Here is a 16299-nt window from a genome sequence, read left to right on the forward strand (position 1 = left end):
GCGAGGACAGCTGCTAAACGCTGACCCTTTTGAGGCTGCCGGTGTGCATTTTTAAGGAGGATTCAGCCAAGTGTGAAACATGTAAGGCTTATGATATTCTGTAATTGGATTTCCCAGAAAGCTGGTGACAAAGTCCCTCACATACCACTAATCCTCCCAATCAGCACTGCGGGACTAAAGCATGCCCTTCCTCGCAAATGAATATGGAGGAAGAGAATGGTGGATGATCGTAGAAGAAGACTGGTGTGGACTGCACTACAGGGATGGCGAGCCGCCAAAGGTGTGCCAGCACTTGACTTTCAACAAGAACGCTGGGGTTTGATTTACATGTGGGACCCTTTTAGAAACTTAAGTAGCTACACGGTGAAATAAACCCGTCCACAACAGTAAACATGCTGGAAAATGTATATCTCCAGACTAGCGGCTGCTAGAATTTGCTTAATTTTGACACTACTGGTTGTAATAAGCTTCTCACACAATCGACCTATAGGGTCATTCTTTGTGGGAGAGCAGTCTCTGATAAAATGGGCAGATTGGCTCTGCTGAATTGCAGGAAACAGCTCACCTAAGGACTGCCTTTAAGAAAAGAAGACATAAGAAAAAACCTCTTAGCTCCATCAAAGAGATTAAAGGAATGGGATAAGAAGATGCCTCTAAATTATTCGACTTGACTACAGGAGAGCTGGGCTTGCCTGAGTAAAGATTTGTGGTGATATTTCAGGTATAGAGTGCTGCACCCAACTGACTTGTTTTGAATTCTATTCACCACAGCGGGAAAAATACCTGGCAGCCGCAAACCTCTCCTGTTCCTGCTATCATTTGGATGGATTGTTAAAAAAACAAAAGAAAAATAAGAGTAAACTTCGTGGATATCTGGCAGGCACACATAGTTTTCCATCAGTGTCAAAATGCTCCCTTTCCCCCCTCTGACCTCACGTATACCCCAGTTCCGTCTGTGCCTCACAAACCAGTGTGTGTTTGTCATTTTCTCTTTTCCTCATCTGCAAGACTGAACAGCAAGAAGTCTTGAAAGTCTCATGCTGCTGTTAGAGTGAACACCGTCTGATTTTAATGTTTCTGACTGGTTGTTTCCATCCTTTAGGGGGATTTCGGATGCCTGTTTTTTGTGTACAGTCAGAGTTATATGCACCTGCAAAGCCAAGAGTGTGCTGCCTAGGGAAACTGAGACGGGATGACTATCTGCCAATCTCACGAGGTCTGCTTACCGTGCATGTAAACTAAGCCTTTGCCCCTGGTGACACTAATCAAATTTCATATTGCAATCCATATCCTATGACGGTGGAACAATCCAAGTCGAGCCATGAAGGATTTCCATTGTGAAGCTTGATTACAGAGTACAGAGAATTTTAAAACAGCACCTCTCTGAGCCCATTCTCCCCGAGCCTTTTGTCTTTCAGTGAAGAATAATAGAATAAGTCAATGAGGACAGGAGATGGGACCAGTTGTTTAACCTTGAAGGCATCACTTAAAGACTTCCCTCTCCTTTTCAGCCTTGGTGCCGGCATAGTTAAGTATGTAGAGTCCAACACCACTTTTCATCTTATTAGTGCCCTTCCTGAGATGGTGCTCCGTCCCTGAATGATAAAGCTAGGGGGAAGTAGGGGAGAGGCTGAAATGGAAAACGGAGAGCTATGTAAGGGAATAAGTTGTAATCCCCTTATATTCTGGGGCCTCGGCATGCACACTTTTCTAAAAACCAATTTCCCCACAAATACAAATAAAGATTTTTGGTAAGTGGCTTCACTTGAGATCCACTTCGTATAGCGGGCAAGAAGGTTCTCTTTTCTCATTTGATGAAAAGACCTCCTATTTTTTATTCTCAGTGGACTCGTCATTGTCTGGATGTGCTGGGCACACATACCAATTAAAAGACTTAATAGCAGTCTGATATATTGCCTGATATAGTCGCCATGCTACAATGTAATCAAGTCATAATAAGCCACAGGTATTAAAATATCTCTTTTTATCCCGACAAAGACACTCTGTAATAGATTCATTTTATGAGACTAAGAGACTGGAGAAAGCAAAATACTATCCGCTATATTTTTTGAGACATAGATAAATGGATAAGGCTTATATAGGGCTGTGTACAAACCCCGCAAACAGGCCAACTTCCAGAAAATAAATAAACACTCAATGGTTTGCTAATCTCTTAAATCTTATATTTAACTGAAAATACCACAAATTAGTTATTTTGAGTTCTTCTCAAATTGGATGACAACAGGTGTCCATGCCTGTCACCCAGTGAAAACATCTGGGACATCATTAAAACAAATATTACAACAAACGCAGCCTCGAGCAGCCGAGCATTTGAAATCGTATATCAAGCAAGAATGTAAAAAGACTGTTGTTATTACTGTTACTATTAGCTTATTTTGTCCCTTCTTTTATTTGATCACTGGCTGAATATAGTTATACAGCAGTTCTTTCCACATTATACACACTACACGTCTTCTTATATCTCTACTATCCCCTTATTCCAATGATTGTTGGAACATGGTGGATAGTAGATTGTTTTCCAGTTTGTGTTGTTCTTATATGTATCTTGTCCATGTCCTGGATATGTCAATATCAATAGCTTATTTGTTAATAAAATTATAATAATTATTATAATAATAGAGGGATGTTGCAGAAATGGTAAATATAAAAACATCCAGTGGTTTGCTAATCACCTAAACCCTGTATTTAATTGAAAATACCACAAAGTGAGAATTTCTTCTTTCTAGCTGTCCAGACATGTCACCCAATGACAAGATCTGAGGCTTCATGAAACAAATAGCATAACAAATCAGATCTTGTGCAGTTAAGTGGTTGAAATCATATATCAAGCAAGATAAAACTACAGCAGTCGATCGATGGTGTTGTGATGCAACGCAATTATAAACACGTGCCTGCATAAAGGTTTTATTGTTTCGGTGCTCAAACCGGTGGACCAATAAACCATCTGCTGTGAGAGCGCTCAGGATGCCACGAGCCACAGCTTGTGCTGGCTTTTACTCACACGGAGATCTTAGGATGGTTCAGTAATACTCCGAATGAACAGTCTGAAGCTGGTGAATGAACTCCCTGCATAGATTTTAAAAAAAGGAAAAACCTGCAGTGCCAAACAACACTGTGCGTCAGACCTAAAGCTCTAACTCGGCCTAACAGTGATGTTCCTCAGCATTAAGTTTGGGTCAGTTTGAAGCAGAAATGACGCTTGCTCTCAATGCATGTTTGGATTCCATCATGAAATCAAATGGAAGCAGTTCAAGAAAGATAATCAGAGGACAGTGTGAAACTAGCAGGAATGCTGAAAGCGCTGCAGTGCTGCCTGAGGAGATTACCTTGAAGGGATACAAGTCAAATTCAAGTCAGGCTTTTTTCTCAGATCACTTTTCGGTCATACCTCCAAAAAGCTGGTTGCACCTTTTTACTGAGATGCTGAGAACCCATTTACTTTTTTGCAATAGCAGCTTTGCAAACAAAGGACAGCCTTGATAGCTGTTTTTGCATGTTGCTCATTTCTGCTTTCTCTCGGTTTTGTTGGCACTTGACTGACTGGCCCAGTGGACCAACTTTTAGCAATGCAGCTGAGCTCCAAGATATCAGCATTCACAAAATTATTCTAGGTATAGCTAATGTCACAGGTGGCTTGAAACTACAACTAAAAACTCTTTATCATTCTTTTAAATACACAATGATTGATACCACAATTTTCTGACCTAAATTTCATAATAACATTTTATTAAATTCAGAATTTGAGTCCCCATTGCAGGATTTGGTTAACCCCTCGTGCAACAAGAGGCTTCATTAATCCTAAATATTTCATTCACTTACATGGTGTCCTAGGGCTAAAAAGCTTTACTCAGAGACAAACCGCAGAAATTGGGAGTGAAATGTTCACTGACTTTTCACAAACTTTGGCCACATGAGAGCAATTTCCAAACTTAAGCTTCTTTACGCATAAAAGACCCAAAGTCTATCCCCTTACAGCTTAGTGATGGTGCATGTACAGTAGCAGCACTAGCAGCACTACAATGGGCAGAAGGAAAATAGAATGAACAAAGTCCTGAGAAGAAAGCAAAGGCACATAAAGCGAGCCTGATGAGAAATGCGCGCCCTTGACACACTGGAGAAATACATGTTATTCAGTCTTACTCTCCATTTCCAGCAGAAATAGAAAGGTGCTATTCGGCATCCACCCTTTAAACATATTGTACATTCCTTTACACAAAGTTAATTTCAAAAGTCCTACTTTTGGCTCCTCCTCAAATCGCCGCCATCGCAGTTCTGCTAGAAAGCGGGTGCGGCTCATCCGCAGAGATGTATAAAATCTCACATATCAGCTGACAGCATATTCCAAACACTCAACTTCAGCGTACAAGTGGGAGCTTCTGTGTCAGCGATTGAGAATCCAGTTCACACCACTTGCATGTGCACAACCCAGCGTGCGCTAACACCGTTGCTGGTCACTTCATCTTTCCATCTACTGTGCCTCTCTCGTCCACTGTTCCCTTCTTTCACAAACATGGCTAATCCACTGAACTCGTTCATGTCCTTTTTCATCACATTCTAACACTGTCAGGGCTGCAAAGGGCACCGGCTTCTGTGAGAAGCTTTCCATTCAGGCCTCTGGAATAGATTCACTCCAAACGGCCTTTTCATTCTGCAGCTGCGATGGATTAGCTCTGTCATGGGTCCAGATGAAGTTTGCTTCCCTGATCTGCAGGCCACACTGCGCCACATAAAGCCACACAACCAGGATTTTTTTTTTATGGAGGGAGGGGGTGGGGTTGAAAAATAACAATTAAGGAATGGCACTGACGGCTACCGAATAGTTGATGGTAGAATGATAGAACACTTCAATATTTCACAGCACAGTTATGCATGGACACACTAACATGGACAGCGGCCTGGGAGCTACCGCCCACAGGTTTTACGTATCCATGTGTGAAATGGCAAGAGCCACACAACAGCACTCTCCGAATTAACTGTTGGAGAGAGAAAGAGAGGAGGGTCATGGTTGAAAGAGCACATCATGTTCACTTAATTCTCACTCATGGGTATAGTGAGCTCTAAGGATGGGAGAATACCAGTAGGAAATATGTAAAGCACAACCACACCGCCGTGCTGCTTTTAAACATTTTTGCCTGATGCGCGTTTTCCCAACACAAGATGGAGAAAATGATGGACAGCCACCTTCATCAGCACCAATCTCTGCTTTATAGTTACCCAGGACAGATTCAAAGAATCGTACCCACGCTTGTTTTGTTATTCATTCTTCTCCTCACAGCGCTTGTGTAGATTTAAACACTCTGAAATAAATCGGTGCTTTTTTTGTAATGGTGGCAGCATTCGATCCAACTAAAGCGATCACAGCCATGCAGATTTTGCTCCTCATCTCCTGCCAGAAGATCTTCTTGTTTGATTGTCATTAGCACTTCCATCACACCAGCTGACCCCCCCCCCCCTCTCTCTCTGACACTGCTAGCGGTTTTGTTCTGCAACTGTTGCCGTAATTGGCTGTAAATCTGCAAAGGTGTTGGTCTGCATTATGTTGTTGACTGTGTAAGATGTGTTTAATATTAACCACATTCACGGCACAGTGAGTGTTACTCGCATTTTTTTCTCTTTTTTCTACCACTGCAAGGAATATGCTAATAATTTTATTTCCTTCTCCTCCTCCTCCTCCTCTCCTTCAGCATGTATGAGTGCTCATCCACTAGTTTCACAAGGTTATGATGCTTCAGTGGCCCAGCGACTGTGAACTGTCACAAGCAATCAGTTATGATGGAGCCCTTGTTTCTGCACAGACATGCCGCTTTGGCAGGGCTCTGCTAGCGACTGCCTCTTTTGAAACAGGCCAGAAACGTGCGGATCAATCTGCTCAGTCGGCAGACGGAGAGCTGGAAGCCCCATCGCACTGTGATCCAATATTTACTCATTGGGAGAGTACATCGTGACACTCCCTGTTGGTGTTTTGAATTCAACACAACAGTGACGTCCTCCTCATTTTAGATTGTCTTTAGCACACACATACACAAATAAAACTGAGTGCAACACACATGCAGAGGAACGTCAAAACAAGCTGATGGTTTAAACCAAGTGTTTTGGTATGTTTAGACAGCACCAACGGTGTCAATGAACGAGGTTCTTGAGGTTCTTGAAAGATCATAAAAGCATTTTAGTCAAACGCTGTCTGACCTTGGTTAGGACAATGCAGTCCGCAGCTCCTTCTGAAGAAGACCAGAGAGTTCTCTTTCTTTCCCTTAAGACTCGGTGAAGCCAAACCAATGCAGAAACTTCCAATGAAGCACGATGCGGATGTGCTATTCCAGCTCAAGCAGGGGGATTACTGATCCAGTGATTACGGGTATTGTCAGGGAGTCTAGTGAATAGCCAATAGCTAGCTGAGTGTGACTGCAATAGCTGCAAGAACATAACTGTAATGGGCTTTGTGGAAGAGATTAAATATATGTTAAGACATGGAGATAGAAATGAGAAAGACAGAGAGGGAGAATAAAAGTTTCAAAAAAAAGAAAAATGCTGACTACAGTGTTACAGATCTTTACAAGTGACAAGGTTTGAAAATGCGCCTCCTTTTCTTTTCTTTAATCTACTCCTCCCTTGGCTTTTCACATCTGCTCCATGCAGGTAAATGACATTTTGAAATGAAATATAATCTCTGCCACAAACAACATTGCCCACTCTCCTCGAGAAGTTTTGCTCACTGAGCTAACAAAATGGAAAACAGCCGTCACACGGAGCTAGACTGCTGGCACACACATCCCCGATGCACCTGATATAAGCCGTTTGTAAAAAAAAAAAAAGAAAAAAAAAGAAAAGAAAGAGAAAAAACAACAGCAACAACAAAAAAACTGTAGCTTTCTCCCTGTTGGTTTTGACTTAAAATGCACAGCATTTAGACGCCATTCCTCGTCGGGAACAGTGTTTCCTTCACAGCAGCGAATTTGTTTAATGGACCACTAAGATTTTGCGTGTCTCCTCCTGTGTGGTTCCTGCAGTGTTTATTGCCGTCTTTTATGTGGTCAGCCAGCTTCTCTTGTTCATCAGAGGGCAGCGTTGATATCATCTTCAATAAAGGAACGCAGACTTGGCCTGTCGTTGTCGACTTATAGTTCAGAAACTACACCATTATTTGAGTTGTGGTGAACTGATGTGTGAAGCAGAGATGGGCCTGTCTTGCTGGTTTTTTCAAAGCCCACAATCACTGACTCACTCACAATATAAAAGCATCAGTTATCACATTAAAACAATGGAAATTCTAATCATTCTGTTTGGCTATCTTAGCAAATGCCATCTGCTGACAATGATATCTTCAGTGTGCCATGACATTTCATCTATAACCATTTCCCCCTTATCACTTACAATTTATGATATTTGCCCAAGAAAACTGAGCAGATACATAAAGGAAATCAATAGACAATTCAAAGACACCAACACTCGCCAGATGGTCTGAGTACTTTGGAAAAAAAAAACCCATAAAGACTGATGACTGTCAGAAGCTGGAGAAATCTTTAAAAGCAGCAACACAAATGTTTGATGCAATCATAGGATATGCTGATTTCAAAAATCAAAAAACTCTTTCCTTACACTGACTTCACAGCTGCTGAAAGTGGCCAAATGCCCGGCGTTTGTGAAAGATAAATGGAGATTTGAAGCCACCGCGGTGGCAAGGGAGGAAATCTGTTGTTTTAACAAACAACATCTGCCAGCTACATTGATTCCAAGACAAATAACACCCCGACAGCAGCACTTCTTCTCAGGTTGGGTTTAAGAAGATCTTTTGAAATTCTGATTAAAAATTCATTGTGTTGAAACTGCCTTGGAGTGTGTTCTGTGTTTTTGTATTTTGAATCTCATTACTGTTTCAGCTATGCGCCCGACTTAATAAAATACAGCGAAGGGCATCTAATGACCAGCAAATTAGGTCAAAATAATGTTCCCTTCGGAGATTTGGCCTTTGGAATTTTTCCAGCTCTTTTTTTTGTGTTGGCTTTACCAGGAAGCCTCATATGACTGTGGCAAACAGTAGCAGTGGCTGAAATCATGCCAGGAGTATTTCAAGAAAACGGCAAGAAATTCAGGATAACTCATTAGAATTGTATCAGCAGTAACATTAAGCATGAGATGCAGTGTGCTGCTAAACTAGCAGTTATTTCTGTAGCACTTGTGTTAACAATTACTTATGATTCCAAAGTAGCTCTTAAAAGATAATAATGATAATAACACATTAAAAAATGTTACAAATTGTGACCTAATTGGACACAGTCGCCATCAACAAGGATTGGTCAGCCAGCTCCTCTTGTTCATCAGAGGGCAGTGTTGATATCATCTTCAATAAAGCAGCGCAGGATTGGTAAATAATTTAAGCCCCATATGGGATTCAAAGTGGCATCAAGACAACAAATTTCAGGTTTCTCTATCACTTCATCTTAGTTACCGAATGTATTTTGCTAATCGAGTTGACGAGAGCTTGTTATGTTAATGGCGATATGAGTGGTGTTTTTCTGTTTTCATCCACTCACTTGACCCCTGTTCACAATCGAAACGAGATCACGAGCTCGTAGCTAAATTATGCGAGTGCACTGCTGACGCAAGATGCAGCACAGAACTGAACTGAACACTGCAGCCATCAATGTTCCAGTTGTCCAGTTGTTTGAGTCAGTCTCACACAAATAGCTGACATAACTATCGGATCAGAGCATCCCTAACTCGATAACTTGTCATCTATCTTTAAACTCAGGTTTGTTTTTTTTTGTTTAAATTTACATTTTAAGTGTGTTATTTGAAAACAGGGCTGTCAGTCACCCTCTTCTGCTGACATCCTGCTCCCCTCCCAGAGGCTTTGCAGCTCTCCAAGCATGTAACCTCATCCGTGGCCATTTCTGTAGCACTCATTTGACTTAGGCCCATATCAAGCCATCCAAACAGGCCTCTGAGACAGCCCCGGCCTGCTGGCCTCAAATTCACATCACTGTAGCGTGGCTTATGTTAGCCTCAGAGGATTTTGCACAGTCACTGTGCTTATGAAATACATGTTTTAGCTAAATTTGGGGGATTATTTTTATTTTTGCAAAACGTCGTAGTCTGCATATATAATAAAACTATGTCTTTTCTCAAATTCTCTTCTTTTGCACCAAAATCATGGAGCAAGCCCACCATATTTTGACCCTGACCTTTATTTTTGATGAATGATGAAGTGTGTCAAGAGGCATTCGGCACAAAACACTAAAATTTACCCAGAAACAAATATTAAGGTCCAGACCAGACTTGTAGTGTTTAAGGGTGTTTGCACGTCTCTACATACATGCATACACAAACGTGTATAAGCACATGGCTCGTACATCCACAAACAAACCCCCATCTGTGCTTTCAACACAGCTGGACTATGATGGCATGTCCTGGTACAACCTCCCCCCTCCATAGCCTAAAGAGCTCTCCCTCTCTCTGCCTTGGTTATACACTCACACACACACAAACACACTTAGCAACCTTAAAAAACATCCTTACTTATATTCTTTTTTCCTCTTGCTTTTTCTCACTGCAGTCTTTTGTCTCTATCCCTCCTCCCCCCCTCAGCTTCCCTCTCCCTCTTTCAGCTGCCATGTTTCCCTCGTCACACCTTTCAAACTGAGTTACAGCCTGCGAGAACAAGAACCGTGGCACCTCTACAATCACCTGAGGAGCTTCTCTCGGCCATACCCTGTCTCTCTCAGACCAAGCACTGCAAAAAAACATGTCTCCCTGTCGCTTTGTTTACCGTCCATTCACACCACCAACACCACCTCCACAACAAACCCCCAAAAGCTAAAGTATATGAAAATATTTAGTAAGGGCTCTTTCAGTGTGTGCTCCGCAACATATGTCATTTGTCACATGTGCTCGGTCACAGAGCAGGCCGCTGGTGTAAAGAGACCGTTGGTGTTTCTCAGCAACATGTGCAGATGTAAAGGTTAAAGGTAAAGGTTAGTAAAGATGATTTTTCGAATGAAGTGTCTAGACAAATATTAGGCATTGCTTTCTGGAGTACTCATGATGGTGCTCATCAGTGATGCTGACATTCCCACCTCGGTGTAAATACAAGCATCTGCTGGAGTTTTTCCTCGCGGCCATTAAATTAAATGTGCCTTAATAGGCTTCTCGCACGTTCCGATGCTTACAGTATTCCCACGTACGATCGCCAGAGATCGTCTTGCATTACATCCAATCTAACACCAAGTCAGAGTGCAACACATACACAATGTGCAACATGCAGAGCTGTGTTGAAGATATTTGTTAGATATTTATAGCAAACGTGCTTTTCCTGAAATCTCAAACTATCCCTTTCCTCTCGCCTTCTTTCTCTTTACAGTGACACTGTGCACCTTGCAGGTACTCTCTTGTCCTTCTTCCTATTCTTGTAACTAGAAAAAAAGACAAATGCAGTCAAAATGTCCAGTTTTACCAGTGTTCTTTTCCACACTCTCGGAGTGAAACGGTTTTATCTGTGGCTGACAATGGCGGGAGAAGGTGGGTGAACGGTGGCGTCAGAAAAGCATCTGCTACAAGGTTTAAGGAGCTGCAGGATTCAATAAAAGAAGGGTAGGACCATGTAAAAAAAGGCTGGCAGAGGGGACACACACCATTAGCTTAATGACAGAATGAGGAATGAGGAATAGCGAGATGAGATTCAAAAGCCAACCAGTGCAAAATTTGCCTTTAACAGGAATCAAGGCGAGTAATCTAATAAGTAGCGTGGCAAGGAGAGGCAGAGAGGGCTTGATGTTTTTCCCCCCTCTGCCTCAGGTAAAGGAAGAAGAAGAAGGGTAAACAGCAGAGAAAAGGATAGTGGTGCCATTAAGTTGGCTAGCCGTGACCATCAGGAGCATTAATGCTGTCTGCTGTGCTTTCTTCAAACTGGTACCCTTTGCTTTGAACTACTCCTGCCTTCTTTGTGGGTATTCCTGACTCCTAGCTTCCATGGCTATTATGGATCCCTCCACTGGTAATTACACATTTCGCAATTTCTGATGTCACTTCAAAGCAACAACAGTCTTGCCACGAAAGCACACACCGAGTCGCTGAAGTACAAAGCAAAGCCTCGAGGATTATTGAAGCCACGCATTGTTTTTTTCTTTTCTTTTCTGATGGCCACTAATTCAATTAACAGCACATGCTAACAGCTTCAAACCAGCTTGAAAGAAATGGTTCCGAAACAAGAGCAGGCTTTCTTGGATTTCTGTGCTTGGTTTCTGAAAGGCTCAGCAGCTAAACTGAAGTTTAATTTGAATTTGTGCACGCCTTCTAGTTGCTCTCCCAGTATTGCATTATGTGTTAAAGGATGCGCAGCAAATGAGGGGGCGTGATCTTTATGATGAGTCAGAGTGGAGAGCTTTGGCACTGGCTGTCCCAGACCAAAGAGGGAACGCTCACTAAAGCAATATCAAATGTGAAACTGCAGAGAAAAACAAAAAGAAGCCAGATCTCATCTTAATCAAAGCACTGGAGCTTGTTTCAAAACACTCCCTGAACCCTACTTTTGTAAAACCGCATCTGTTCATAGAGTAGATGTGTGCTGCTGCTGACAAAGGTCTGAGTCATTCACATGGGGCTATTGATGACAAAGGAGAATCTGAATGTCCACTAAATAATTGTGACAGCTTGCAGAACAAACAGCAGTGCTGACAAAAGTAAAACCCAGAGCACAAGAGCTCCACAATCACTAGAGGCAAAATCTCTTAGGCCTAGAAGTCAGCAGATAAGTGATATTTAATAACCGTCATCTCTACTTTGTTCAGTACATCGGTAGAGACAATCGGAGGTGCTTGTGGACTGTTGTGAGCTCAGCATGAGCTGTCTGCGGTTTGCGAGCTCAGCTTGACAAGAGACTCAGGGCACTCGCTCGACAAAGGCATCAGATCGTGCATTGATTTTGCAATTAAGAAGACTTTTTGTGTGTTAAGCACGCAACTTTTTTTTTTTTAATATGATGTAGCAGGTAAGCACTCTGCCAGAGAACGAGTTATCAAACATGCATTTTAAAGCACCACACTGTGACATTGATGATTGCCCATCTTTTTGTTTGCATCATGAAAGGTTTAGAGTTTTCTCATCTGAAGTTTAAGGCAGGGTTGAGACAGTGCTCTTGATGGAGACGCAGAGACACGGCAGCAGGAAATGGGGTCACGTCTCCCACAGGATCCCCTTCCTTTTGCTAAAACTCTGTCTGCCCCCAAATTTAATTAGATTCTGATATCAAGCCTTCCTCTCCTATGCTTCCCTTCCTCTTCAACACGCGTGAAATTGCATGGCACTATCTATTATTTATTCACTCTCATTTGCTTATTGTTTCTTATGGATGCCTTTGTTAAGGCACTTGCAGCTCTGCTGCCTGTGATAGGATGCTCTGCTTCATCTCCCTCACTGCTCAGACCCACCTCCTCTGCAGGTCTGAGCCCAACTCATTTGCTGGCGTTGGTTGGGGAGCTATGGATTTTTTTCCCCTTTCACCCAATGACAGCACGGTGAGGTGCTATGAGGGCTGAGTGCTAATGAGCTGACTCTGCAATGCTGGGGGAGATGCACTGTAACACAGGGGGGAGTCAGAGGACGGAGCAGGCGGAGGCGCTCTGGCACAGGGAGAGTCAGAGGGGCCGTTATGAGCGTGCCACAGAGGGGTTACAGGGACACAACCTCACCATCCAGACAGAGCTGCGTGCCCACAAAGTCAGCCATTCAGCCTAAACTGAACTCCTCCTCTGAAATGACATAACAAAATGGCTCTCCGGAGCCTGTTTCTTCCAGTTTTGTTCGTGTTGAATCTGTGTTTCTGCTTATTTCAAGAAACTGCAGCTAAAAGGATTACAAAAACAGGTTATTTACTACATCAGCAACTAAGCAAAGTTACACCAGTTGCACAAGAGAAGTCTGATAACCAAATAATAAGACAAAACATCATTTGTGTGATGAAATTAAAGGCATTCACACTACTTGCTATAACAAAGACGCTGAAAATCTATAAACTCCATGAAATTGGACTACAGATGTGAACTCCTCCAGGGCTGAGCCCCTGGTTTGTGCAACTGGCAGCATGTTTACTGCATGTTGCCAAGGGAACTTCTTTTACAATGTGGGATTCATACCAGCTCACGTAAAACTCATGCAGGAGTGCCATAAATGTACTAACACTGCGTGCTCCCTAACTGTAGCCGATGTCGTTAAAAATGTGAAAGACACATTTAAATGTTGGAGAAATTTCTAGAAAATTCAGGATATATTGAAAGAAAAAAAACATGATTTTATTAGAACAAAGATTTGTGCGAGAAAACGTCCTAATTTTATTCCCCGCTGTGACTTTAAGAATCACAGTGAAGTGAGAAGAACTTGTCTTGTTTCCTCCTGCAGATGCTGTAACATCTATAAGCTCGTGAATAATCGCGGTCACTTTTCGAGCACAGAAACACATTAAAAAAAGAAAAAGAAAAAAAGCAGACTTACAGGCATGGGTGACCGAGAAGCTGTTGGACGACTCGAGGTTGTCGACATTGTAGTTGAGGTGGAAAGGCTTTTCCGTGGTGTTCTGGTTGGTGTTGTAGAGTTGGACAGCGAACCTGAACGCGCTGTGCTCCTGCACCGTGGAACGCATGAACAGTCCCCCTGGAAGAGATGAAAACCCGAGATCAGACAAAGCGCTCACACACGACCGCCAGCTCTGACCGGCATTTTAAGGAGTGAGGGAGAACTCCGTGTAGTGATTTAAAACACGCAGCTGTTATTTAAAAGAATACGAATTTTTATGTTTATTTTTTTTTAACCCGCGCGCTTCTCTGTAACTCTTCGGACAACGCAGATGAACCGCCAGTGTCACGTATATCTTATGTTTAATAAAAACCCTAAAGATGACAGTGACACAGTCAGTAGTGGCTTTAATGTATTTTTTTTTTAAATTCAGTGGATTTCAGCCTGCAACATATGAGAAATCAAGTTGGTCTCTTATCATTGCGCAGAGCTCCGCGCGCCGTATCCTCTTTAAAACGCAATCTTGCAGTTCAAATGTCCGTTAAAAACAAAAATCACAAATCTGCAGCCGTGTAACAACAAAACACTTACCGATATTTATCTGATTGGGAAATCCAGCGAATGAGCGGTCAAAGAGCCACAGTAGAAAGAAAACCACGCGCTGTGCCATTTTCTCCGACCTGTCTGTTCAACTCCTTAAAAGGCTCTGCCTAAGAAAATTCATATGTTCTGGATTGAAAGCCGGGCGCAAAAGAAAATCCAGCGGATAGATGATGGTCGCTCACAGTGCACCAATTCATTCATTGAGGTGCTGCCCAGCTGCAGAGCATTTTTTTGCAACTAAAGAAAGAGAGGGGGAACCGAGTGAGCAAGAAGGATAGAGAGGGAGAGAGGGAGGAGGGGTGGGGGTGGTGGGGGAAAGAAGGAGCTGATCTGGACTCCGATTGGATCCGCCAATGTTGGTCAAACTTGATCTGATGTTAAATTTAAAAAAAAAAAAAAAAAACCTCAGCCCGCAAGCGACGACAAGTTATAAGAGCAGCACTTGCGATATTAGCCTGCTGTGGGATGAATCAATTAAAGGAGAAAAAATAAAATAATAATAAAAAGAAAAACACTGCAATCTCAGGTGGCCGATGATTCCGTACAGCCCGGCCGCTTCCAGCTGTGGTAGTTGCTGCATTTCAAGGCTCGATGAAGACGCTGGATTTGCACCATATGATTCAACCGGCGGGTTTTTTCTGTTTCCACGTTTGTGGCATATCTAAAAAGTTTGTGTGCAAGAAATTCCGCTATCACTGTATCGATCCACTGTCGAGAAAACAACACTTTGAAGGCTACGTGTGATAAATACTTGTAGGACACCCAGAGCGCCCTGGGTACGCAGAGCCAACAGAACTGTCCGTGGTCCTGAAAACGTCTAAAAAACAAGTCTAAAAGAAAGCAAAAAACATGCATACTGCAGTGTTTCTATTGACCTCACCTGAAAATATAAACATGCAAAATACATATTCGGCTTTCTTTGACAACTTGGGGATAATCCAATATCAGACAGCCATCAACAAACTCGTGTTATTTACTTTAAGTTGTACTCCTCTATTGAAACATCTATCACCCCTGTGATTCTGTGAGAGAACAATTAAGGGATTACTGGCCCATTTATCACCCTCACCAAAGCGCCTTGAAAATTGAGTTTTTAATTGCATTCCAAATGACTGGGGCTTCCGCTATTGATATTGCAATGTACTGAGTTCCTTTTAACACAGGGCAGACTGTGCATTCTGTGTTTAACTTTCTACCATTATTTTTATTTTGCATTAAAAGGCAGCATCACGATGCAACCTGATTTCTTGCAGTCATATTTCTTATTGGCATTTATAAGAGCCAGCAGTGAGATCAAGTATGGGGCAGCTGGTCAAGCATCATTAGCAAATAAATAATATGGAACTAGGATCATGCACGTGAAGGTGTGTGTTAGTCACCCGCGTCAACCCAGCAATGATGCTGCATGACCTCGTCATCAGAGAGTGACACTTCCTTTTCACCAGGGGTCAGATGACATCTGTCCCCCCCCCCCCACTGGGCAGCTCTCTGGGGAAAAACTGCGATGACATCACATCGATTCTCTGGTCCCTTTATTGCTTCTGTGTCCAAAGTTCAGGATGTTGGTTACTTGACCCTAAAGGCTGAAGTCATGATGATCAATGTTAAACCATGACCTGAAGATTTTTCTTGCCTGCTATTTCCACAAATTCACATCACACCATAGCCTGGTTTAAAATCTCATCGGTGGTTTGCAACATGTTGTCACTCCCAAAGCGTAGAACGGGCTGTGGTTTGAGGGGGAATAAGAGACCACCTGCTGATTTGGTTACAAGCGATGCAAAACAGTTATTTGGAGGAATACCAAAGGAGCTGTTTAATAGATCATTTACAGTAGATGCTGATTCTCTGTGTAAACCAACCTAATCATGCATCATTTCAAACAAAACCTACAAAGAAAAAGCATTATTCGCTACAAGGGGAGCCCAAGTAATTGAGATAAGACCTCAGTATAATTGATATTAAATGACGATGACTGTGCTGCATTATTTGCAATTAGGACATTTTGGCCATGGCGCATTATCCTCTGCAGGAATTACAGAGTGTAGAAATGTGAAGATACAATCTACGTGAAAACAAATAATTATATGATCCGGCCTTTTGGGGGGATTTGAGAGGAGTGTTACTCGAGCAGGCGTAATGAAGAGACTAAAAAGCAGATGAAAAGATGTT

The 16299-nt window shown here is 42.4% G+C and overlaps 1 protein-coding gene across 5 annotated transcripts in view; it reads right to left on the reverse strand.

Annotated features, from left to right (window-relative positions):
* The window catches only part of gria3b (glutamate receptor, ionotropic, AMPA 3b), a 94833-nt gene extending 79781 nt beyond the window's left edge, over positions 1-15052 (reverse strand). For 3 of the 5 annotated variants that reach the window (XR_014270817.1, XM_082502654.1, XM_082502653.1), the window contains exons 1-2: positions 14116-14416; positions 13504-13662 (exon numbers count right to left, since the gene is read on the reverse strand). Coding sequence is in view for 4 of the 5 variants with exons in the window: in XM_082502654.1 (XP_082358780.1) it covers positions 13504-13662; positions 14116-14194 (238 nt within the window). In the remaining variant the exon portion in view is untranslated. Of the gene's footprint in view, positions 1-13503; positions 13663-14115; positions 14418-15007 lie in introns of those variants that run through there. The other 2 variants (XM_082502655.1, XM_082502656.1) reach the window with 2 other exon arrangements.
* Between the last annotated feature and the right edge of the window lie 1247 nt (positions 15053-16299).

The sequence above is a fragment of the Aulonocara stuartgranti genome (assembly GCF_965226115.1).
Source record: "Aulonocara stuartgranti genome assembly, chromosome: 2".
Classification (NCBI taxonomy): Eukaryota; Metazoa; Chordata; class Actinopteri; order Cichliformes; family Cichlidae; genus Aulonocara; species Aulonocara stuartgranti.